This window comes from Coturnix japonica, chromosome 18 (assembly GCF_054131305.1).
Source record: "Coturnix japonica strain WE chromosome 18, WE-NBRP24, whole genome shotgun sequence".
Taxonomy (NCBI): Eukaryota; Metazoa; Chordata; class Aves; order Galliformes; family Phasianidae; genus Coturnix; species Coturnix japonica.
This window is the reverse complement of record NC_140680.1, coordinates 3,821,852-3,847,334: the sequence shown is the minus strand read 5'-3', so window position 1 is coordinate 3,847,334 and position 25,483 is coordinate 3,821,852. Positions and strand designations below refer to the sequence as shown.

Genomic DNA, 25,483 nt, shown 5'->3' with positions numbered 1-25,483 from the left:
AGTGATCGGGGCCAGCCCCGACGAGAGAGCCCAGCTGCTGGCAGGGCGCTTCGGGGACCTGGGGAGCTGCCATCATTTTGCTGCCTTCGCCTGACACACTTCTGCTCCATCTGCTGCCACCCGCCCCACTCTGCAGCAGCCCGTCCCCCCCCCTCAGCCCCCCCAGGGACTGTGGTGCAGGCTACCAGCAGGGCCTGCATTTGGGGGGTGGGGGTGGGGGGGTAGAAATGGACCAGTTGCCAGGGTGACAGCATCCTCCTGCAACATAGAAACCACAGTTTCCATGGAAACCTTTTTGCCCCAGTTATTCTGCCACTGCCAACATCCTTCAATTTGCCCTTAAGATTCATATTTTGGTGTTGCCCCCCTCCCTATAGTGGCTGTGAGACCCCCGGGCAGCCCCCAGGGCCGGGTCCCCAGCAGGGCCGCCGGTCCCCAGGGCGGGTGATGGGTTTGGGAAGCGGTTTCCCCAGCAACAGAAACAGGGCGTTTCTGGCAGCGGTGGTCACCATGGGGATGGGGATGCTGACGAAGGCTTGTGAGGCTGAGAAGACAAATTGCCCTCATCATTATCTCCAGGCTTGTCAATCAAACGTATTCCCTTATTTACCTCGGCGAGGAGAGAGCCCCGGGAGCACACAGAGAGAGGGAGGGAGCGAGAGGAGAACTGCTTGCCCCAAACTCCGCACCAGGGAGGGAGCGTTGCCAGCCCCTTGGGATGGCCACCATCACCTGCAACCGCTTCACTGAGGAGTACCAGCTCTTTGAGGAACTGGGCAAGTAAGTTGGAGAGGGGCTCGGATGTGACCCCAGCAGCCGGAGCAGGAGCGGGGCTGGAAACAGCGGATGTGGGGAAAGGAGATGGGCACGGAGTGTAAGGGAGCGGGGGGGGGACAGGGATCGGGATGGAGTCTGCTAGTCCCTGCTCCATCTCCTTCTGACTTCAAGTGCATGCCAATAGGTGCAGACCCAGTGCACCACATTTTGGGGTTGGGGAGGGGTTGGTTGTCCCTCTTATGGAAAAAAAGGATCGCTCTTGGAAGAGGATGCTGCCGGCTCCCGCAGTCACTTCCCCCGCTGGGAGGAGGGACGGGACAGCCGAGGGGGAAAGCCCCAGTGGTGGGCGCCCTCCGGATCCTTGAGGGAATTTCTCTGTGCAGATTCCCCAGCGTTTGACTCATCCCGTAGGATAATCAACCTGCAGGGCAGCCTTTGTGGGAACCTCACACAGAGCTGGGGGGCTGCCCACCCTGTCGCCTGTCCCATCCGTATCTGTGAGTGCCCCGTGCTGAGCCTCAGCCCTTGCTTTGCTGCGGGGAGATCTCGGTGGGTCAGCGTGGCATCGCCTGCTGCAAATCGGGGTGTGTGTGTAGGTGCAGAGAATAGCACTTGGGGCAGCTCCGGGGAGGGGGGCACTGAGAACCCCAAGGTGGAATGGGGTGCTTGTCCCATGTCCTCAGTGCTGGGCAGTGGATGCTCCGTGTCTCAGTGGGGAGAGAGTGGCTGTAAAATGAGTGCACAAAGAAGCAGGTGTATGCCTCTCTTTGCTTTGGTTTGGTTTGGTTTTGGTGCCTCTTTTTGGTGCTGCCCCAGAGCAGGGTGCCCGTGCTGCCCGGTGAGGTGCCCGTTGTCAGATGGGTGCGTGGCTGTGGCTGTCTGTAGGCATGGAAACTTGCTCCAGCCCAGCATCCCTGCATCGCCGGGCAGCCTGCACCAAAATGTGCACCCACGCGTGCGAGGGCGTGCAGAACGGGGGTGAGAGAAAAAGGAGAGGACAAAGATGGAGAAATCAAGAAGCTGACATGAGAGGACGTTGTGCCAGGCGGGATGCAGCTGGTGCTCCCCATTCAGATGGGGGAGCGGGTCATTGCTGCAAACAAGAGCAGAGCAGAGCGCTGGTCCTGAGCTGTGCTGATGGGCACATACATCTACATGCAGCTGGGGAAGGTGCTGGGGGTTGGTGGGCAGCTGTGGTTGGGGAGCAGCTCTGCACTGTGCAGGGAGCCCCAGCTGGTGCTGCAGGCAGAGTGCCCAGCACCTGGGGCACAGTATGGCTTGGGACCTGGTTTTCCAGAGGTTTCCCAGCTTTTCTAGGTTCTGTGGGTGGTCAGGAGAGCAGCGGTGCCTGCAGAGATGCTGCTGGGCCCGGTGCAGTACAGGGAGGATGGTGGGGAGCTTTTGGGCTGTGTGTGATAAGGGAGGGCTGCGATGGGAGGACTGAACACCCAGACCCAGCGAGACAGACAGACGGATGTACTTCTCCACCTTCACTAATTAATGAGCAAATCCTGCAGCAGTAGCTTGTGCCCCAACCAGCCTGGAGCACCCAGCAGCCCCTGACACAGAGGAGAACAGCTCAACCCAGCAGCTCCCGCAGCTCCGTTTATCCCACCACACTTCCCCTTGGTTCGGCAGAGGCAGGTATAGGGCTGAGAAATGTCAGGGCCCTCACTGGCCTGTCAGTGTGATGTGGCACCGGTTGGGAATTTTCCACCGGGATGGTTTCCAGTGCATCCCACACTTTGAACAATCAGTGGTTTCCCATGGGGAAATTTCCGCTCTGTGAGCTCAGGAAGGGAAATCAGGACGGAGCGCTGCATGGCTCGCTGCCGCAGTGGCTGCCCATAAACCCAGCGAGGGTGATGGCATTGCCAATGCACAGCCCCAAGGAGCTGGTGCCGTGTGCTGGGGGATCAGCACATCCCCTCCAAGCTCCCCAAGCTGCCTGTGTTTCTTTGCAACCCAAAGAAGGGTGCTGGGTGCCAGGTGGTCGTTCCCAACCCCTTTACCATCCCTTCAGCTTCCAACCAACCTGATATGCACCCCAAACACTGAACACAGACCTGGTCCCACAACCCTGCAGGACATCAAGATGGCAAGGGGCTGCAGCACCCCCCTGCTCCCCCTCTGCATCCTGCAGGAGCTGAGGGATGGGGTGAGGAGTGGGGGCAGCACGGGGGCAGCAGGGAGAGGATCCTGCCCACGGCCACCCCAGTAGGACAAACAGCAAGAGCAGCTCTTTGGGTGCCTCCAAATCTGCCCCCGCAGCAGGTTCAGGGAGAGGCTGGCGGCAATTAGCGTGTGCTCAGCCCCTCTGCTCCCAGAGCTGCAGGAGAGGGTTTTCATTAAAGAAAGAAAAAAAAAAAAGAAAGAAAGAAAGATACGGAGGAACAAAAAATCCCCAGCCCACACTCTTCTCACTAGAAAGGAGATAAAATGCCTTGGAGGAGGAGGAGGTGTTGAAGAGAGGGAGGGCGGCAGCAGCACAGCCTGGAGCTGGCAGGGAAGGTGTGAAGAAGGGGGAGCAGAGCATCCCCGTGTCAGAGGCGCTGGGGGGAGCTGGCAGGGCCTTGGGGACGGGGCGTGGGGGTCACAGCTGGGCTAGGGGACACTGGCACTGGCTGTTGGGCTGTGAACCAATGGCAGGAGCTGGCAGGGTCCAACCTGGGGTGAGCAACCTGTGCCCATGCACTGCATTTGTCCCTAACCCCATAGCTTGGTTGGGTTCAAATGAATGGAGGGGTGAATAGCTGTGAGAGCTTGGACCTTGGTGGCTGAGAATATCCAGGAGCAGTGCAGGAGAACCAGGGACCAGTGTTCCCATCTTGCTAACCTGGGGTGGGGGCACAGCCCAGCCCTGTGTCTCCAGCCTCTGCTACAGTCCTGGGGCACCCACATCCCCCCAGCACTATGTAGGATCATACAGTGGAGCCCCACGGTGGGTCTGGAGCTGGGCCAAGTAGCTGGGACTTCTCCGCCATGAGCATCACTGCATTGCTGCAAAGCAAAGGGGATCTTTAGGAAAAAGGAGCAAAGATGGGTCACAGAGGGGGAAGGAGCCGCCACACCTGCTGCTCATGTGGCTCCTGGTGGGACAGGCTGAGCAGAACAGGCCAGCATGGCTCCAGCCTGCCCATCACAGCAAGCTGAATAAGAATTTCTCACCCCCTTTCCAATTAGACCGCTCCAGGCTATAGGAACAGGAACAGCTCAGCTATTCCAGAGGCCAGGATCGAAGTGCAGGATGAGGAAGCATCAAGCTCCTTCCTCTCCTCCCCAGCTCCTCTCCGACACGTGCTGCAGGTGATGCTGCACAGGCTGGCAGCTCCGCTGGGGCTCCTGCACCCCACTGCTCGCCTGTTCTGCTAAAGATCTCACTCAGCCCCAAATTGCCCATCTCCACCCACTTCCACCACTACAATCAATTATCCACTGCTGCTTGGCAGCGTGCTTGCAAACTGCGGCCTTTTATTCCTCGCCATGGAGCAGGAGCGGGGGAAGATGGAGCAGGAGGTGGCATTGCTTTTGATAGTTGTTATTTCAGAGATCGGAGAGGTTTGGCAGCAAAGGAAGCCTGGTACAAAGGTTGTGCTCAGCAGGGCAGCGCGCTGTTGCTGCTGCAGTGGGTTTGCAGCCACAGGGACCTTGCGCCGGTCGCCTGCAGCCATGGTGAGTGCTCATAGATGCTTCTGCAAATTGCTGCAGTGATTGTGAGGTCTGAAGCCAGCAAAGACACTCATACGCACGGAGTGAAGTGGTTGAGTGCTGTGCAACAGCTGTGTCCATTCCCAGCGTCCCCGAGGAGCTCTCGGTACATCTCTGCCCTTTCTCTGCCAGTAGTGGATAAAGCAGAGATGGAAGGGAGGAAAGAGCACTGAGGGGTGAATCCTGCAGCCATCCCCAGGGCTATCTCTGCCTTCCCATGTCCCCAGGGACTGCAGTGCCAGGGAGCACCCACTCTGCTCACCCCCCTCTCAAAAGCCTTTCCTCTATTGATACCCATGCCACGCAATGCTGTTCCATCCCACCCCATGCCATGCCATCCCATCTCACTCCACACCATTCACTCCCATCCCATCCCATTCCCACCACTGCCCTCCAGAACGTTAGGACTGAGCCATGTCCTTTCCTGTGCTGAGCCCTTCACCTCCCTTTCCTCCTTGTCTTCCCAGGGGTGCTTTCTCCATTGTCCGGAGATGTGTGAAGGTGTTGGCAGGACAAGAGTATGCAGCCAAAATCATCAACACCAAGAAGCTGTCTGCTCGAGGTAGGTGCCAGGGCTGCTCAGGGGGTCGGCAGGATTTAGTGACAGGGAAGACATTTGTCCCACCCCATCCTCACTGTGGTGCATCCTGAGCTCCTCGATGAATAGCCATTAACTTCATGGACATTGCCAGTGAGAGCCCTACTGGGAGGCTGTCATTAATTCACTACCCCTGCTGCTCTCGCTGACGCCACTGCTCACCTCTGAAAGCAAAAATGAAGCACAGAAAATGGTGACAAGCTGCTGTCTGACCTCAAATCAAACCACTGCGTGCCAATGCAGTGCAGTGCTGATGCCTAACTGAGGAGCTTGGCTTCAAACCCCCATTTGGAGGTGGAAATCCCTCACAGTTTGCTGCTCTCCATCCTCTCCTCAGGTTTGCAATATCTCTGTGTCCATCTGTTGGCTGGAGAGAGCCTCAGGGCTGTTTTAGCTGCTCTGCTGGCTGGAACCAGTGGCTTCTGGTGGTAATAGACCCGTGGTCTCCCCTGTTGTGCAGTGCTGCAGCATGGGATTGGCCATTCCCTGGGCTGTAAGCTGGTACCAGAGGGATGTGTTGGGCTGATGGCTTGTGGGAGTGTGTCCCATAGGAACATATCCCACAGGGATGTGTGCTACTGAGATATGCCACCAGCTATGCCGATGTCTGCTGGATGCTATGCAGGGAGGATGGTGCTGCTGGATACCCCGGGGTGCCTTTGGGCATGATTGGCTACTGACACAGGGAGCCAGCAGGAGACAAACTGCAGATTAGAGAGGAGAAATGTTTCTGAGTGCAGACTGCAGTTGGATTTGTGGCGGTGATGGACCTGTGGCCAGATGGTTGGGTCCCCATTGCTGTCCCCATCCCCTTTCAGTGGCCATTGGCTTCTTCTTAGCAAACAAGTTTGCCTTGTCATAAAGCAGCAATGCTGTACTTCCCCTGGGCTGGTTAGTCCCAATCTCTGCAGATGGGGAAACCCAACAGGAAACCATCTGCAGGTGGGGAAACTGAGGCAGAGAGTGGGGAAGGGTGATTTGCCCAATGTCACCATGGGGCTGGGGCACAAAGCAGCTCTCCTGTCTCTGGGAGAGGTGCTTACCCCAGTGATGCCGTCCCTCCGCACCTCCATCCTCCACCCACAGTGGACTTTGGATATGGAAAGAACAGCCTAAGCCACTCGCCCCCATCTCCTCATGCAGACATGGTCTACAGCAGAGGAAAGGCAAATCCAAGATGGGTTTGTGAAAGGAGCAGTGTCCCCGAAGTCAGAGCAAGTGAAAGGCAGATCGGGTGGACGTGGAAGGCTGCAGCCCCACATCTCAGTGGTTGCATTTTGATGCAGAGCGAGACAGCGAGGTGTGAACTCACAAGGTAGCAGCAATGGTGCCAAGAGACAGCGGCCCTAATTATATCCTCACCTCTCCCAGTGCTGGGTTCCCACTATCACCAAATGCCTGCAGACAGAGGTGCGGTGAGGGCACAGCAAGCAGTTCTGGCCATAGAACCAGACCTTAATTTGAGGCCATTACCTCTTTCAGACCACCAGAAGCTGGAGCGAGAGGCTCGGATCTGCCGCCTCCTGAAGCACCCCAACATCGGTAAGTGCACCCTGTGCCGCTGCCTGCCCCATCCCCACCACTCCTAACGTGGGGCTGTGGGGTGGGCACTGGGGGTCCTTCCTATTCCTCACCAGGAAAGAGCTTCTCCAAAAGGGGTCATGTACAGAAAGGCCTCCACCAAGCGCGGGGGGGGGGGATCTAAGTAGGTCCCAACTAACCCAGTTGGCTGCAAGTCCCTGCGGGAGGAGCGGGGCTGCATGGGGACTATTTTTACTCCTCGGATGCTGTGTTCCTCTGCATGCTCCAAAAAGCGGCTCCAGCTCCGAGCAGCAGCAGAGAGCGGCGTGGGAGAGGCGATGGTGGGGGGGGAAGCAAAGACTTTCCCACCGGCCGTCCATCTGAGAGTAGCCTCCTTCGGAAAAGCTGTTTCAGGAAAGCTCCCGAGCCCCTGCAAAAGACAAAAATAGGCCAGGAGGAGAGAGAGGGGAGGGGGGAAATTGCAGCAAAAATCCCTAAGCTGAGCCTCGATGGTGATGTTGATGCAGCCTGCCTGTGCACGGTGCTGGTGTGGGGACCGGCACGGGGACAAAGCAGCCTCCCTGCAACAGCATGGGACGTGCAGATCCCATCAGAGCCAGCGCGGCTGGGGGCATGAGGAAGCTGGAATGCAGCGATCACTGAGGGGTTGTGGGCTCTCTCTAATACCCTGCAGTGCCTCCCCAGCCCTCCTCTCCCATAGGAATGCTGGGCTGCACAGACTGGGTTTGCACAGACGTGAGCCTGCAGGGACCAGCTCCTGCTTTGCACCGTGTGTGCATTAGAATCTGCACTGGGAAGCTGCACCCGCAGCCCCGTGGCACAGCACTGTGCAAGGTGCAGTTTCACCAGGTTGCATTACCCAGAAGGCTTGCTAGAGCTGGACGTTTTGGCTACACCCAGTCCCGGACCTTTAGCTCTGAGTACTTATTGCCCTGTGACTGTGGGGACCAATGCTGTGTCCAAAGCTCTTGGCACTGAGCATGGAGCAGTTCGATGCTGCTGCTGTGCTCAGCCTATGGCCAGCAGCAGATGCTCACAGGACCGAGCTATACTTAGAGCAGCTGCTCCTCATTATACCCTTGGCTCCTGGCAGCCACAAGCACTGGGACTTCCCTATGCAGGGTATGTATCCGCACCATCTGCTTAGAGTTACACCACCCCATCCACACCGAATTTGCCTAATCCCCTTTTGAACATGGCTGGATTCCGCAAGATCCCAGCACAATACTCCCCATATCCCTCTCCGATGAGATGAAACAGAAGGAAATGTGGTTCTTTCAACAGAGGAAGGCAGAAAAGCTGAGATTGTGTGTCAGAGAGAAGTGCTGAGCAAACACAGGTGATGGAGCATGAGAGAGCAAAGACCATCCATGGGGAAGAACAGAGAGGGAATGGGATGAACATCCTTATGGCAACACCCACAGCCTAAAGGGATGTTTCCAGGCAGGGCACAGCTGGTGTAGTTCAGAGAAATGGGTTATAAGTGGTGTCAGGTGAGCAGTGAGGAGGGGTTAAATACACACAGCCCCAGTGAAATCAGAGTGAAGTGAGATGTGGGTAGACAATGCCAGACTGTGATTTGCACAGCAGACTCTGTCCCACCTATTTCTGCACCTTTGCTACGTGTCTGACTGCTGAGCTGTGAGAACGTAGCTGAAGGGTAATGTGCTCTCACAGGGGCATCCCTTGGAGCAGGGCAAGGAGCCAGGCAGGGGGATGGGATGGAGTGCTCCTGCTCAGGGAATCTCATCCTGTGATGATTCCTGGGCAACCCCAGCAGGAGTGTTCCCAAGGAGAGGAGGAAGGTCATGAAGAGGAGGGGAAAAAATAACTACAGAGCCTGGTCAGTGTCAGGGCTGGGTTGGCAGCCTGGCATTCTCATGGCCTGAGTTGGGAGTTCAGCCAACCTCTGGCTGTCCCCAGTTTAAATGTGACTTCTGAGCCATGGCTCATGGAGGTCCTTAGCTGAGCTGGGACTCCTGCCAGTCAGTGGCAATGGGAAGAAGGGTAAGGGGAGGACGAGCTCCCAGCAGATATCCCTGCTATGCCAATGGGCACCCAGGCTCCCCAGGCAGAATGGGAGGAGCCAGGCAGCCCATAACCCTGTGTCTCTGCTGCAGTGAGGCTCCATGACAGCATCTCTGAAGAGGGCCACCACTACCTGATATTCGACCTGTGAGTATCATTTAAACTCAACTCCTAATCCTCTGCATGCTCCTACCAAAGCAGTGTGCCCCATAACCTCCCCCATCTCATCCCTCCCCTTCTGTGGGCTGCCTTGGAGTCCTTCCCTGCACAGAGAGGGGTGAGATAGGCTTTAGCTCCTTAAAGTTGGCATCTAGACTTGATCTTTGTCAGTTCCTTCCATCCCATATCCCATCCCCTCCTATTCTATACCAGGCAGATGATGGTCCCTCCCTGCCCCATTCCTTTGTGCATGGCAGCAGTTCTTGTGCTTAGCATGCTGTGAACAGACCCAGCCCTGCTGCGTGCCCAGTGTGAATCCCTTGTTCTGTTCTAGGGTCACTGGTGGGGAGCTGTTTGAGGACATCGTGGCCAGAGAGTACTACAGCGAAGCGGATGCCAGGTGAGCAAGGATTTGGGCAGGGAAGACAAGAGGTGTCCCCTGTCCCCACAGCTTCACAGGGCTCCATGCACTCAGATTTCTGCAATTCAGGCTGTTGCTCTGATGTTCACCACTTGGAAGCCCTAAGGAGGGTTGGTTGGGGCAGGATGGCTGAGGGTGCGGTTTCCAGGTATCTCTGTGCCTCTTGGCTTTGCCTCATGCAGAGGGCAAAGTCCATACGAATGCTCAAGGGGTTGTTGAGCTCCGTGCTACCTCTGCCTCCCTATTTCTAGGCAAAAAACAATGTTAATTAACAGATTGCTTGCACTGAATCCACGTCCAACGCATCCTCTTATTAGTGTCATACAAATAACATAAATGTAAATAAAGACCTGCCTTACAGACAGTTGTTTTGGAACAGAAGAGATCATTACCTCATTCTTTTTTTCCTTCCTTTCTCATGCACGCAGAGGGGATGGAGTTTAATGAACTTGACATAAAACAAACTGACATAGTGAGAACTGCCCATGTCAGACAGGACTGGGAAAATGGGGCTGGAGCATCAGCTGCATGGCCAATGGGCACAGCTGCTCTGTTCACCTTTAGAGACCAAACCTGGGCTTGCACCACGTCTGCACCATCAGTCCCCAGCTCCTGGTGCCAGCTCTGTGGGAGCCCATGGGTGCATGTATAACCCCAACTCTCTACTCACCTGTTGGTGGCCAAAAGTTGGGTCACCACCATCAAGTAACGTGGTAGAGAGGGACACAGTTCTGCAGGGCTGCAGGTGGGACGTGCTGATTGGAGAAGGGCAGGGGGGGAGTTGCAGCTGTGTGGATGTGATTAAGGCACTTGTGTGAGATTCCTCCTCTCTTTGCAGCCACTGCATCCAGCAGATCCTGGAAGCCGTCCTGCATTGCCACCAGATGGGGGTGGTCCACCGGGACCTGAAGGTATGGGCTGCAGCGATGGGTCTGTGGGGGGGGGGGGGGGGAAGGGGAAAGGGACCCTATCAGTGATGCAGGACCCTGTGAGGCAATGCCTGGAATCCTTCAGGGTGGGGAGGAATGGCGTATGGGAGCTCCTGGAAAGCTTTGGCAGCTCTGGGGCAAAACAACACAAGGGACAGCATGCAGGGAGACCATGGTCCTCTATGGTGCATTGTGATACACAGCCCCACAGAGCAGTGGAACCACATCCACCCCTTCCCCCAGCTGTGTTTGGAAGTCATAGCAGAGCCCATAGGCTCCCTCTGAGACCCTCTCCTCCTCCTGCAGCCTGAGAACCTGCTGCTGGCCTCCAAGTTGAAGGGGGCTGCTGTCAAGCTGGCTGACTTTGGCCTTGCCATTGAGGTGGAGGGAGACCAGCAAGCGTGGTTTGGTGAGTATAGCAGTGGGTTATCCATGAGGCCCTACTTAGGTTGGGTCAGTAGTATCAGGCCTAGAGGGCTGAGGACCCCTAGGCCTGCTATATGGGGATGCTGGCAGCATACAGGGTGTATGACGGGCTCTCTGTTGCAGGTTTTGCTGGCACCCCAGGATACCTCTCCCCTGAGGTGCTCCGCAAGGATCCCTACGGCAAAGCTGTGGACCTGTGGGCTTGTGGTAAGGGGATTTAATCTTGCGAATGTTCTCAGTTTCTCTCCCTGATTTGGGCTGGTCCGTAGCATGGGTCTGCTCACACCTCCTGCAGTGCAGTGCTGACCTCATGTCCCCTCTTGCACAGGTGTCATCCTCTACATCCTGCTGGTTGGGTACCCACCGTTCTGGGATGAAGACCAGCACCGCCTCTACCAGCAGATCAAGGCTGGGGCTTATGATGTGAGTGCATTTCTTTCTGCCCCCTCCACCACCACCCCTTCCTCCTGCTGCCCCCTCACTGCAGTCTGCTACTCCAGAAGAGCGACTGGGATGAGTCAGATGGGAGCGAATTTCCTTCCCCTGCTCTGGTTGTGGAGGGCTGACTGAGATGCCGTGCCCAGGTGCACACACTGTCACCTTTCAGCCCACTCTGCAGAACAGATGGGTCTCGTCCCCGGTCTTGTCCTCCCTCCAGCCCTGCTCTCCAACTGGCAGCAATTCCCATTTGCTCCCTCTGCCTGCTCCCACCTGGGGCTGGAAGAGAACCAGCCCAATTGCTGAGGACTGCTGCTTCTTGCCTTGCTCTCTGCCACCCCTCACCCAGCCCCTCTGTTGGCAGTTCCCCTCCCCCGAGTGGGACACCGTCACTCCAGAAGCAAAAGATCTCATCAACAAGATGCTGACCATCAACCCTTCCAAACGCATCACGGCGGCGGAGGCTCTGAAGCACCCCTGGATATCAGTGAGTTGGGTGGCACTCACCCACAGGGACCCAAGCTTTGGGGGCATGGGGGTTTGCAATGGGATCCTGCACACGTGTGTCCTAAGCCAAATCTCTCTCTTCCCAGCACCGTGCCACCGTGGCCTCATGCATGCATAGGCAGGAGACGGTGGATTGCCTGAAGAAGTTCAATGCCCGGAGGAAGCTAAAGGTAATTGGCATGCTGTCCTCCCCAGGCTGGTGCAGAATGCTTGGTGGGGGCTGGGAGCTGAGTGGGGAGGGTCAGGATTTGTGTGGATGTGCACCAGGCTGAACGCAGTGTGACACAGAGCAGGGCAGCTGCAGGCTACTAACATGATTATCAAGAAAAGAAACTGGCTATGAACTGTTATTACTTTAAAACCAGACAAGTAATCAAATTAGTTCAGGCATGCACTTCAAAATGGTAATCCATTACTGCAGGCAATTAGTCCTAAGTAATCTCATTATACGCTGAGCAACTAGTTAGTAGAGTCAGATGGAGAAGGGGCAGCATTTTTCTGGGTGTTATTTTGCAGTGTTGCCGTATGGGTGGCTTCTTTGAAAAGTCCCAATCCCTTCCATTGCAATCACATCCGTTTCCGCTCCCCCCTTGCCACCAGCTGCCCATCCCGGCCAGCAGAGAATGGGACCGAAATGCGCCCCAGGTTATTGAATATCCCTTTAATCTTTGAGGGAAGATTCAGAGCCTGCAACCCAATGCCCTGGTGTTAGGGATAAGAAGTCGGGTCAGCCTGTGGGCCAGCTTCCTTCCAGCAAAGGGTGTGGGGGACAGGTGACACACAGAGCTGGGAGCATGGGGACCCAGTGGCTCTGCACACTGCCTTCCTTTCTGCCTTCTGTGTGTTGCAGGGAGCCATCCTCACCACCATGCTGGCCACCAGGAACTTCTCCGGTAGGTGCCGTCTCTGGGTTCTTCTCCTTAGGGCAGAGCTGGGTGGTGCTGGGCTTCACTCCACCTCCAGTGGGGCTGAAAGTGCAGCTGGGTGCTCTGGGGAGGTGGTACTTTGGTGCCCTCCTTCCTGGAGATGTCTGTGATGTGGATCCTCCAGGTGCCCCAGCAGCATGGGGTCCCCCCCACCTCACCCACCTTGGGGTGCTGACCCTGCAGCGATGCTGCTCCCCTCCCACATCCCTGCTTTCCCAGGGCTGCACTGAGAGGCAGGGACAGAGCATGGTAGCCTGCACGTTTCTCAACACAGCCTGGCTTGGTTTTAGATGGGGATTTTGGAGTGCTTTGCTCTGAAACCCCAGGAGCGGGGTTTTGGGGTGGGCTGGGGGCAGCTGGCCCAGCCAGGAGTCATGCAAATGGCCACAGACAGGATTGGCATCCACATTTGTCGCAAGGGGGTGGGGAGATCATGCTGACATATTTAGCACTTGTGGGCAGTGTGTGCTGGGCTGGAGGAGTCCAGCAGCTGGTGCGGATCCGGTTACGGAAGGAGCGAAGCATCAAAGGGCAGGAAACCCAAAAGCTTCTCTCCTAGCGCTTCCCATCCCACGCAGCCCAGGGGCTGCCCGTGCCCCCTGCCCACCCCAGCAGGCAGCAGGATCAGCACGGATCTGCTCCCATGGGTGCCCCAGGATGTGGGGTCCCCAGTGCAGCCTGGGGGTCCGGCACTTGGCCAGCAGCTGGAGGTGGGCACGGGAAAGGCATCTGCTTTTCATCATTGTCAAAATGTGGGCTGCAGCTGTCGGGCTGGCGGGTCGGCAGCACATGATCCCAGCAGCATGGGGCTAAAATTAGAGGGGCGGCAGGCGGGCGGCCCATTCCAACACCGCACCGACAGCACCCGCGGCCAGCGGGCTCCCTATGGGGCACCCCACTGCCTTGCCGTGACGTCTGGGGACGCTCATGTCCCTCATGGAGAGCCACTCCAGTGAGACGGGCTGGTGTCGGAGAGGTCATCCGTGAGCTCACAGAGCTGTGCTGGAGGGGCTGTGAGAGGACGAGAGCCACCATACGGCTCTGCTGCCCGGCATCATGCTGCTGATCCTTGGCCTCCTGGTCCTGGTGCCCTGCCTGGCTCTGCTCACCTCCTTCCTCCTCTCTCCAGGAGGCAAAAGTGGTGGCAACAAGAAGAATGACGGCGTGAAGGTAAGTTCCCTCCTGCCTGCCTCTCTGCTCCCCGGTGCCAGCAGTGGGGTCCTGGTGCTATGCCAGCGCTCCCTGTGGCACCCTGTGCTTTGAAGGGTAGTTGTTGGCACTGGTATGTCCCCAAGCCTCCAGTATGTTCCTAGGCCACTGGAACAGCTTTTCAGCGTGGTGAGGGAAGGGGTTGGAGCTGCAGCCAGCGACAAGGGAGCATAGTGGGGTCTTGCTGCTGCTTTATTGCCCCAAAAGCATGCTCGCTCCATGCTGTGGAGTTTGGGAAGAGGGGCCATGGAGGTGGCTTTGCAGCTCAGAGCTGGGGCTTCAGGCTGGTGGTGGTCTCATCACCTCACCCTATTGCAGTCCTGCTGCTCCACGGTCCCCCAGCACCATGCTATCCCCATAATGGTCCCTGGAGGTTTAGCCCTCTTGACCCTATTCCCATCTCCTGTGCTCACTGTAGACAGAAAAAATGAGCACTCCAACCTGGCAATGTGCTGGGAACAAGCTGGTGCTTGGAGGGCTGCAGGAAGCATGGCCCATGCAAAAGTCTTTCTCTTGTCCTGTTGGACACAAGCTGTCGCTCAACAGTGGAGAACTTGCATGATCACATTCCCTGCTCCAGGGCAGGGATGCAAGTGGTGAGGTAGAGCTCTGGGACTCCGACTGCAGCACAGATTCTTTTATTCTCCTGGTCCTTTTGCAGGGATCCTGCTATTGGGCTGTGAGGGTTGCAGGGTTTGGATAGCAATGCACTCAGCTGGTTTCTTCCTTCCTTTGCCCAAATATTCAGTGCAGCCATAGGGCCGGGGATGGCTTTTTGCTCCCCTCCCACTATACCCAGTGGCTGCAGCATGCCAAGGTTTGAGACCACACAAAATCTACATGCAGCTCCACAAAATCAAACATTCTGGCCACGCGGTGTTGTTCCACAACATGAAGCTGATGGGCTGCATTGCTATGAGAGGAAATTGCCTTGGGCAGTGAGATGTCACATGGCTCCCAGGACAGGACCGCTGGCTTTGCACAGCCCCACGGGAGTCCCAGCAAGCTGCCTGCCAGCCCTCATCTGCTGCTTCTGCAGCCACCTAAGTAGTGAACCCAGGTAGAAGTGCCAGAGTGTGAGCTGCTGGAATATAGCTGTTGTAGCCAGGAGATGCTTTTTTAAGCAGTGATGTCTGGAGATGCTTCAATAGGCACAGCCTTCAAATATGTTTTTCAGCAAAAAGGAATTGCCTTGATTTCATCTCCAGGTGTCATGATAGAAGACCATTTGCTGGCCCAGCTTCCTTAACAGAGACCCCTCTTGGCTTTCCAAGTAGACTGAGTGTGAATGTTGGCCTGGGGAGTTGGCTGCTGCAGCCAAAGCTTTGGTGGCCCACCACAGCCACCTGGCATATGGCAGGGCATTGCTGGGAGCTTGTCACTTCCTTCCATCCCACTAGGAAAGCAAGGCAGGCACCTGGAATCCTGCATGGATGGGTGGGGAGGGGGCTGAGGGGCCTGGTCATGTGTGTGGGGGGATTGTTGTTGGAAGAGTTGTCTGCACCTGGAGACATCACCTGGGCCAGCCTTCATGAGAGCGGGCAGGTCCCTGCCTAAGGCACCAGGTGGGTGCCAGCCCAGGCCTGGAGAGCTCAAAGCACTCTCCTAAGGAGGTTTCACCTCAGAACGCTCACAGGATCAAAAACTCTACTCCTGCTCCTGCTCTGGGGTCTCCAGGAGGTGTTCTGGACCCAGCAGCCACGATACCTTCACTGCCCTGTGTAGTGTCCCATCTTGTCACATCGTAAACTAATGAAATCACTGCCCCATGTCACATCCTGTCCCGTCCAAAATTAATGAGCTCACTGCCCCGTGTTGCATCCTGTTACTGTATGTCCCGACTTAACGCGGTCACTGCTTTGTGTTGCATTCTGTTGCGTCTGAAGTTTCTGCAGTTTACTGCCCCGTGTCCTGTCCGTGGTTAGCAGAGGCTGGGAGCTGTCTCCGGCTGCACGTCCCTATGGGGTTCCTTCTGAAGCACAGCAGCGTGCTCTGCCCCAGGGACATGTTGTCCCAGGGAAGAAGGGATTAGGGATGACAAAGGACTCAGTGAAGGAGAGGACAGTGTATTGGCACCATTGAAACTCAGTGATGCTGGTGGGAGCCATTTAGGAAGTGAAAAGAGCAGTGAGGATAGATGGATGTTAGTTTTCCTACTGCGGCCTGTTTATCCACAATAATGTGTTGCTGTATGGATTCTTCCAGGAGTTTGGCACAACACATGCTTCTTTTCTCTCTGTGGGACAGGCAGAAATGGTGCCTTGTTGAATGTGCTGGTAAACTGCTGCTTATTTGGCACTGCAGCTCCTAATTCTTGCATTGGTGCTTCCTATGACCAGTGGTCATTTGTACTCTGAGAGCTGGAGGTGGAGAAATGCCAGTGTGCATGTCTTTGGTGGAGAGGGGAGCACTGCATGGAAAGGAAGGAGCATCCAGAAGTAGCTTGGGATTGCAAGTGGAGATGCAGCAATGGAATCTTCTTACCCAAAGCCTTAAAGCCTAGTGGTAGTGGTCAAGGATGGAGATGAACGTGTGGATGTGTAAGAGTGTCTTTTGGGAGGAAATTTGATTCAGGAGCAGCAGAGCTGTGTAAGGACAGCTTCCAGCAGTGTGTCTGCCTTGAAGGGTTAAGAAGTGAGTCATGCTGGCTTTAAGCCAGCCAGCTCTGTGCTGGAGACAAGTCTAGGTCCAAGATGACAATTGGGTGTCTCCACACTGGCCATCAGTGTGGGTAGGGTCAGTACCACTTCATTTTGGTGCTCCCAATCAAGCACAACATTGTGCAGGTGGCAATGTTGTCAGAGCATCTAGGCAACTCATGTTGCTCCTGTAGGCTTGGTGGCCTGGACACAAAGCCAACAGAGGGGTCACCTACTCCAGTGAGACCTTTGGACAAAGCAGGTCCTTGGGGTGAGCAACAACAGGGATTGTGGCAGGTCAGGAGAGAAAGGTGACAGTGCAAACACAGGCAGGAGCTGGCACGGCCCCGTTGTGCGGTGGCACGTCCCTCCGGGAGCCCCAGGTTGGCCTTGTGCCTTTTGCTTGCCCCTCCATGAGGACCATGAAGCGTGGCTCAGGAGCTGCTGCCTCTCTCGTGCTGCTCTCTGCCTTTCTCACTCTGTGTCTCTTCCTGTTCCATCTCTTCTCCTTGTTTTTCCAGAAAAGAAAGTCCAGTTCCAGCGTTCAGTTAATGGTGAGTGTCCTTCGTCTTCCTCAATGCCGATATTGCTGGGCCTTTCCACAAGTTCCAGCCTTCCCCCGTTTTTGGAAGTTACCTCGGGGTAGGGAAGAAGGGCCACCGGGGTTGGAGGGAACCATCCTCAAAGCTGTATCACCCACAGTCCCCATTCACAGGGTTGGTGCAGGCACTTGCTGGCCACCGGCTGGTGGGAAGCCAGCCCTGGTTCTTGCTGATGGGTTCTCATGCCGTTTCTCCCAGTTCTCCTGACTCAGGTCTGCAGGCTGCATCGGTCCAAGGAGCCTTGGAGAAACACCTTCCATGCCTCTGCGGGGACTGTATGGTCATGGGACACCTTGCCAACCTACATCGGGGTATTATGGGTAATACATCAGCAAGGCTCTGCTGGGAAGAGCTAGCAGAGCCATTGCTCTAGCTCCGCTAGCAGAGTCGCCTTGATGGGGCTCCTGGAGAGAGACGGGGGGTCAGAACCCCCTCCACCCCAAATCTGTCTAGTGCTCAGCTGTTGATGGAAAGAGCTGTGTCTCAGCCTTCGGTGGTCCATGTGGGTCTTGGAAGCACTCTGTTGTATTGTACATTTCTTTCCCTACTCTGCGGTCAGTGTGGTCTCTCACTCCTGCACAGTCCCCTCTTTCTCATCCCAGCTCCTCCTCGCTGTTAATTTGTACATCTCTCTCTATCGTACAGTCAACATGGTGTCTTCCACCCCTGCGCAGCCCCCTCCCATGCCCTCCTAGCGCCCTGCCGAGCCACCCCGGACCTGCCCCCACCTCTGTGTCCCTGCAGGCATCGGTACGACAGGCAGCGCCGTGCCTGCAAGACCCTCCCGAGCCCAGTCCACGTTCCCTTGGCTCACGGCCGGGGGGGCTCGGCCAGCGCTGCTGTGCTCGAGCAGTGGTGGAGGACGGGTTGGACCTGCCGGCGTTTTCCTCGGCTGCCGTCCAGTCGCACAGCCGAGAGCTGTGGGGTCGGACTCGGGGGGCTGTCAGACACACAAGCTCCTCCTGGTATGGGGAGGAGACTGGGCTCACCGTGCTGTCTCCTGTCTGTTCTTTGCTCAGGAATCGTCAGAAAGCACCAACACCACCATTGAGGATGAAGACACCAAAGGTACGCCAATGGGGGTACACCAATGGGGATACCCCAAGGCCATTAGCCTACCAGCCCCTAATGGGGTGTTGGCTATGGGAAAGCCCAACATCAGCACGGTGCCTTGGGATTCCTTAGTAGCACACTGCCAGCATAGGTGGCTTCACCACTGGGAGTATCTGGGATGCTGCTGGTGAGGAGGGGAGGCTCACAAGAATGGAAACGGATGATACCATCCCTTCCTGTATTCTTGCTGAGGTCTGGGCTCCTTTGAGACCAGTGTCCCTCAGAGGGCTCAGACTCCAGGAGAAATCTCTCCTTCCTGCCCACCAGAATCAGCTTTCTAAGAATAACACAGGGAATAATTTATTGGTGCCAATTTGTAAAGTCACTTGACTAAGTGGTCTCAGCACAACACAGGACCATGTGTGTTAGTTGGGTATGTGTCCTCCCAAGGAAGGGTTCCCAGTGATGCTCTGTGCAGGACAGTCTTCCTTTCCATTAGGAATGGCTTTCATGTGTCTTTTCAATAGTCTTAGCAAAAACAAAACAAAAAGAGTGTTTTTGATTTAAATGTTTATTCTTCTTTAAACCAACAGTACGGAAGCAAGAAATCATTAAGGTGACAGAGCAGCTGATTGAAGCAATAAGCAATGGTGACTTCGAGTCCTACACGTGAGTGTGTTTTGTTCTGGGCTGAGCCCAGCATCCCAATGCGAGTGCCAACGGGCTTTGCTGCCAAGGGCAGGGTGACGTGACAGAGGGACGTGGACACTATGCAAGAGATACAGGGGACGCTGGTTTCCCAGCCCCATGCTTTCTCACACTGAGATGACCACATCTCTCTGCTCTTGTTAGCACAGATGTGCCCATTTTCTGGGCTTGCAGGAAGATGAATAACTGCAAGTGTGATTTATGGTGGAAGAAGGAACATTACATCTGTGGTATCATTACACCCAGACTGCCTCAGGCTGCTTGGAAGCAGAACTGTTCTCTACTCGCTGAGCTGAAGCTCCTCAGACCACACTTCTTCTGTGTCCAAGGCCTATTTAATTAGTGCATCTGAGCGAGTGCAGGTCTGCTTCCCTGCCCCAGAGGACAGCAGCAGGGATATTTTGATACAGAGCAGAGAGAATTCATTTTTCCATGCTGTTTTATCTCTTACAAAGAAGGCAGCAGTACTTAGGGAGGTTTAAGGGGAGGTGGTGAGTGATGGAGGGACCTGTGTCAATGGGGTCCCAGCTGAAGTTGTGGGGCTGGGAGCAAAGGGTGTGTTGGCTTCCTGCAGGGCCAGGCCAGGCTTCTGCTTGAAGATAGACTGTCTTGCTGGAAGCAATGAGATGATCTCTCCTTTCCCTCTCCCTTTCATATATCCAGGAAGATGTGTGACCCTGGGATGACTGCTTTCGAGCCTGAGGCTCTGGGGAACCTCGTGGAAGGCCTGGATTTCCATCGGTTCTACTTTGAAAACCGTAAGCTGCCCCTTGCCTCCTGAGGAGCCCTTCCTACCTTCCACTGTCTCTGGCTATGTCCCTACCTTCAGCAGCTTGCTGAAGAGAGGAGGCAGAAGTTAGCCTAGGGAGCATTTTGGCTGGGCTGGGAAATCCCAGCTGGTGAACAAAGAGCTGTTTGGTTAGAGTCAGAGAATCCAACCCATGCCCACCAACCATGTTTCTCAGTGCCACATCTCCATATTTACTGCACGCCTCCAGGAATGGTGACTCCAATGCTCCAATTGGCTATTCCAATGCATTATCACGCTCTGGAATCAATGCAGAAGAAATTCTCCTAATATCCAACCAGGTGCAACGTGAGGCCATTACGACTTGTCCTAGCTCCCTAGGTTCACCCATCCTGAGCCCATTATGTCCTCAGTCTTCTAACCCCAGGATCTCCCCTTCCACACTGAGGAGCCACCCAAAGTCCTTCCCCTGCTTCAGTTCACCCCAATTATCCCCTTTCCAGTGTGGTCCCGGAACAGCAAACCTGTGCACACGACGATCCTGAACCCCCACATTCACCTGATGGGAGACGAGTCTGCCTGCATCGCCTACATCCGCATCACGCAGTACGTGGACGCAGGGGGCATCCCCCGCACTGCTCAGTCTGAAGAGACCCGCATCTGGCACCGCCGGGATGGCAAATGGCAGATTGTCCACTTCCACAGATCTGGCGCGCCCTCTGTCCTACCGCAGTAAGCCCTGTGAGCATCCAGGGGCTGCGGTCGGGGGGCACATGGGGTGGGAGGGTGGGGTCCTATCCTGATCTGTGGTGGGGAGGGGATAGTCTGTGGTCATGAGAGGGCAGTGGGAGAGGGATTCTCTGCTGGAGTGATGGTTGAAGCAACATCCTGCTCTGCTTGTTGGTGTTTTGCAGCTGAAGCACGGTCCAGCCCGTGCTGGGTTTGTCACTGACTGACTGCCAGGGGAGACCCCTCCAACTCTTCACCTACAGGACTTTGGCTGTTGGCTCTGCTGCTTGGTTCCTGCTGGAATAGCCCCTTGCTTCTCACTGCACACATGCAACGGCCTCAGCGGCACCTACAAGCATCTCATCTCCATCCCCTTTCACCGGGTCCCCTTCCTCTGCATGAACGAAGAAAAGAAAAACCATGAACACCTGTGCACTTGTTGCCTGCCAGGGCAAAAGCCATCACCCTGGGCTGCATGGCCCCCCTGCAGTCCCATACATCCCATGGATTGGGACAGGACTCTTCATCCACCTCCATCCCCACTTCTACTGGCATCTCCCCAAAGAAGAGGAGGTTGTGGGGAGCTGCTCTGTGCCACACGTCCTCCACACGCCGGTGGATTTTGCCTTGCTGCTATCAAGGTCCCTGCCCACTGCCCTGAGCTCATGCATCCCGGCAGCCTCGGCTGGGGAACCTGGGTTTTAAACCATTTGCAAAATTCAGCTTCTGTGCATCTTGGGTGAGGAGGGGAATGCGTGGATGAGTGAGTAAGAGTGTCCTGGTGTTTTCTCTTCCCAGGAGGGTAAGTAGATTTGCGCCTCGGTGAGTTACCAGGATGCTCTCTCTCCTTCCTCCCTTCTCTCCTGGGAGTGGGGCTGGCAAAGCTGGGAGGAAAGAGGAGAAAGGTGATCTCTATCTATCGCCACTGCCCAGAGAGCTCTCCCAGCCCCACAGGTGGGCTCAGGACAGCAAATCTGTCCCACGCTCTGCTCCCATCCCTTTGGATCCTATCCCCCAGCCCTTCGCATGCAGCATCTGCAGCTCCCCATGGCACAAAGGCTGAGCTGGCCACTGATTGGAAACACAGACACCATTGCCCACACGACACCTTCCAGCGAAGACGAGGAATGCAAGCTTTAGTGACAAAACTCTGCAGAATCTGGTTGTGCTTTGAAGAAACAAACAAGCCTTTAGCTATCTTCTACTTTGAGCGCATGCCTTTTTATAGGAGAAAGAAAACAACCTACTGTGTATTTCGTAACTTGATTTTGAGTATTTGCTGAAATGGATCTTTATGTAATAACTAGAAACATTCAACTGTTTGGGGTTGGGGGGTGGGGGGGATTTTTGGGGGTTGCTGTTTTTTTGTTGCGTTTACATTTGGAGAGGGGTTGCAATGCCACGCCACTCCCACCAGGGCTGCCAGCAGGCAAAGACACCAGGGCACTGTGTCCCCCAGGGCAGCCATGTCCCTGGGGCACCAATGTCCCCAGGCTTCTGCACACAGGGGACTGCTTGCATGGCAAACCCAGAAGGGGGGACTCTTCTGAGCCACCAGGGTTTGGTTTTTAGAATGAAAGGCAGGGCCAGGACAGAGAATTTTGGTCTTGCCCCTCTGCCATCAGGTAGAGGTCTAAGAGACGTGAGGGTGGTGGATTTTCCAGCAATGCTTCCGCTTCTTGTTGTCTTTTTCCAATGGAAGCCCTTTGCTCGTTGACATGGGGCTCCTTGCAGTGCTGCTGCCCCAAGGACTTTCTAGCTGCACTCTCTTCATCTGCATGGCGTTTAACTTTCTAGACGGTGCGTGTGTTGAAAAACAAAAGAAGATAACAAAAGAAACACTTGTTTTGGACATTTAAAGAAAAAGCAAACAAAAAAACAAAAAAAAAAAAAGGAAAAAAAAAAAAAAGAAGAAAAAGGAAATGTTTTCTCCATGTAAATTCTGGGTGTGTATTTTGCCTTTTCTGTGGTTTTGAATGCTTTGCTCTTTGTCTAGGCAGGGACGGCTGCCTCGCGAAACGCAGCCGTGTCCTTGCAGACTGCTAAGATATTTTCCTACTGGGTGGAGGGGCAGGAATCCAAATCGTTGGGGTATCAAGAGGCTGTGAGAGGTTTTTGTTGTGTCCCACTGTGCAGGGACTGTGACTGTTGGTAGCTGTGTTGTATAGGAGAGACTGTTTTGTGAAGAAATTTCAATGGTCCTCATTGGATGCAAGTGTATGTCCCCATGCCTGTGGTGGACCTTTGCTGGTTGATTGTGGAGCTATGTTGGCTTGCAAGAATTGCCCCCAAAGCAGGGACATCTATTCAGGGAGAGAATAAGCTTTTAAGATAGAGTTGGGGTGCTTTCAAAGACCCATTTTTCTTCCTGTAGTTGCGTAGTGCTGATTGTTTTTGGGTTTACTTTTTTTTTCACTTTAAAGGAAGGACTCAGCTCTTTCATAGTTCTCCCTCCTCTCCAGCACTGGCTCTGAAGCCAGCCATGGCAAGGGTCTTATACGCCTCATGATGTCAGAGCTGTACTGCAGATGGGTGTGAAGTTGGCAAGATAGGAAGAGGCTCAGTGGTTCAGCCTAGTTTTGGAGCTGTCAGCAGCTCTGGGCTATGATGGTGAAGCTGCTCCAGCAGACACTGCTGGAAAAAGGGCTGGGACGGGGGCTGTGTAGGGTTTGTTGGGTCTGACAGATGGGATGGGGAGATAGATGCAATGTCCTTTTACTAGAAGCCCACTTCAGGTGGTTGCTGGTTGAGGAGAATCTCTTAGTTTCCAGAGAGGTTTTGAGCTGTTTTATCAGAGGTGATTTCTCTTCCTTGAGGCTTCCCTACCATCATCTCTCCAGGGACAGGTTCTTTGCAAGGCACCAGGATATCTTTGCAACATCCAAAATGCTCCCAATTCTTCAAAGGGAAGTAGTCTTGTTTTCAACTCTTTCTAGTCTTCCAGTCAAGCTGAAGCCTGACCAAGGAAGACCGAACTTCCCAACCTGCCTAAGTCGGCAGTGTTAAGCACCTGCACTTTAGAGGTCTGTTCTGCCTGGTTTCTCTCCCCACTTCACCCTGGTCCTCCAGAGCAGGTTTCCGTATCCCCAGAGCATCTCTGAACAAGCACTGATAAACCAACACCTTTCCTTTTAGTAGCCATGGTAAAAAACCTTGTCTGTCTTCCTTTGCATTTCTTGATTTTTGCCTGAACTTGCAGGAAAACTTACTTTATAAGGAATCAACATAATCAACTGTAACAGCCTTTTATTTTTGTTTTTTGGCTTGCAGAGCAAGGGATGCTGCAGTTACATCTGTACCAGATGTTCTTGCTAGAGATTGTGCTGTTGGTACCAACTATATTGCATTCTATCTGGTATTGCTTCAGCAATACAACCACAGTTCTGTCATCAAGTGATGACAAGGTCCAGGAGATGTTCCCAGTATGCAATATGGATGATGCCACATTCTTGGGACACAGTTTACTGCCATGGGCTTCCTATCCCCATCATCCTCGAGGCTGGAGATCACCTAATATTCTAGTGCAGGTACAGCCTGACTTGTCTGTCCATCTAGCTCAATCTAAACTCAGAAGTCCTCCAAATTGCTCGTCTCTTCCATCTCTCAGAGCACAGCAGATATCTGAATCTGAGGACCTGCTGTGGCATTCTCAGGCTCCCAGACCCACAGGTGGAGTTGGGAGCTGCTCCTTTTCCTTTCTGGACTGCTAGGGTCCAGTTTCAGCTGCAACACCTTCATTTCTCAGGTCTTGCTGGTATATCAACTTTGGAAGGAGAAGATGCCACCCCTGAGCCTCTGCTCTTTGCATGAGGGAGCAAATGCTCTGCTTCTCCCTCTAGGCAGGCACAGCCAGGTCAGTTCTTTCCTCTTCCCAAATAAATGCTCCGTTTGCCAGGCATCAAATCCCACAAACCCGCTCTTCTCCCTCTGCCTAACATGAATTTATGACCCCGTGGGGCCACACTGGATGGAGCTGGCAGCACTTGGAGCTCATGGACATCTGAGAAACACCAGCAAACAGCAGAACTGTGTTTCAAAGGGCAGCTACACATTTTGTGTAGCCCCGTGGACCAAGAGCTGTCTGCCAGCAGAAAATCCCATAACCAAATCCTCTGATCATCCCAGGAGCTGAGCTAACCCTTCATTTTCCATCACAGGGCACTTCTCATGGTCTACAGAACTCTCTTGATACAAACAATGCACTCCTGATAGCTGGACAATGACTTTGCCATTGCTCATTTCCGAAAGTACAGATCCCAGCCCTTTTATTCCAGACAGGAAAACTCAGATTTTGTACACATCAAAGTAGGGGATGGTGGCCTCTGTGCCATCTGTCCCCCAAAGACCAGCCCCCTCAGCAGACAGTCCTTCCTGCCCTTAGGTACAGAAGAGAGGGTGTGTAGGGGGCTGTATTGAGTGGCTCCTTCTTTCCTTGAGTTATTGTCCCCTTTTTTTCTACCTGTTGCACAATTTTAGGGTTTTTGTAACATTTTTTTTTAATTTTTTTTTTTTTACAAGCAGGGAAAATATGTTCACAGTGGCTTAAGAAAAATGAGATATCTCTCTCTCTCTCTCTTATATATATATAAATATATATATGCATACAGGAATTCTCTATGGAAATATTTATTTAAGATGACTGCAAAAAAATATATATATTAATTAAGAGTATACCAAGCTTTGTCAAGCAACATAAAGCAGGCCCTGGTGAGGGGTGGCTGCCTGTCCCCTGTGTCTGTAAGTCCGTATGGTTGCAGCTGAAGCCTTTACCCTTTTGTATGCTTGCTCAATCCTTCCAGCCGTGCAACCACGTTGGATTCAGTGGGCGATGGATGGATGTGGGGGGACAGGGGGGGAGGAATTGGTATCGTTTCCTTTTCCTTTGCTTTCAGAACCTGTGGCTGCGAACAGAACGATCACTGCTCAACTAGGATGTGAAATGTGGGGAGGGCAGTGGGGAGACGGGGTCCGGGCATGGGGCGGGAGGGAGATTGTCCGTTTTATTCTTGGTGTTCAAGTGCAATAAATAGCTAACAACTTCTGAGCATGGAAACGGATGATTCTCCGTCACTGCAGTGACTCAGACCATCTGCACCCCTCCAGGGCTGCCCTGGAAAGCAAGGCCTACAGCAAGGCCTAGGTTCATGGGCTCACCATGGGAGCTTCACATCACCCCCAGCCCTGTTTTTTCTCAATGCAGGGTGATGGGAACACAGCAGGGAGGACTCAGGTCTGATCTGAGCTGTGGGGTATCCCAGCAGGGCAGGGCTCCGGGCCTGCAGTGGTGCTGCGGTCCCACGAGGTGTCAGCAGAAGGCTGTGCTGGGGGAAGCAGGG

General features: G+C 54.5%; 1 protein-coding gene across 5 annotated transcripts; it reads left to right on the top strand.

Moving 5' to 3' along the window:
* Positions 1-630: 630 nt before the first annotated feature.
* CAMK2A (calcium/calmodulin dependent protein kinase II alpha) lies at positions 631-25,200 on the top strand. Of its 5 annotated transcripts, XM_015875735.3 has the most exons (19): positions 631-780; positions 4,953-5,047; positions 6,566-6,625; positions 8,746-8,800; positions 9,147-9,212; positions 10,072-10,144; positions 10,469-10,571; positions 10,712-10,795; positions 10,917-11,011; positions 11,391-11,513; positions 11,620-11,703; positions 12,384-12,426; positions 13,589-13,629; positions 16,829-16,861; positions 17,929-17,977; positions 18,556-18,631; positions 19,334-19,428; positions 19,922-20,159; positions 20,333-22,087. In XM_015875735.3, exons 1-18 carry the CDS (start codon positions 719-721, stop codon positions 20,152-20,154), a joined length of 1,470 nt encoding a protein of 489 aa, XP_015731221.1. In that variant the 5' UTR covers positions 631-718; the 3' UTR covers positions 20,155-20,159; positions 20,333-22,087. The 5 variants fall into 5 exon arrangements, 2 of the variants coding, with proteins under 2 accessions (XP_015731221.1, XP_015731222.1); XM_015875736.3 differs by lacking the exon at positions 16,829-16,861 and having other exon boundaries at positions 20,333-25,200; XR_014935603.1 differs by lacking the exons at positions 19,334-19,428; positions 19,922-20,159; positions 20,333-22,087 and adding an exon at positions 17,108-17,184 and having other exon boundaries at positions 18,556-18,632.
* Positions 25,201-25,483: the final 283 nt, after the last annotated feature.

What these genes read in the sequence shown, in the direction of transcription:
- CAMK2A (XM_015875735.3), top strand. Translation starts at nt 719, where the DNA reads ATGGCCACCATCACCTGCAACCGCTTCACTGAGGAGTACCAGCTCTTT. An exon ending in GTTCCAGCGTTCAGTTAATG is followed by an intron (nt 16,862 to 17,928) that starts GTGAGTGTCCTT and finishes TTCTTTGCTCAG; the next exon opens with GAATCGTCAGAAAGCACCAA. An exon ending in TGAGGATGAAGACACCAAAG is followed by an intron (nt 17,978 to 18,555) that starts GTACGCCAATGG and finishes TTAAACCAACAG; the next exon opens with TACGGAAGCAAGAAATCATT.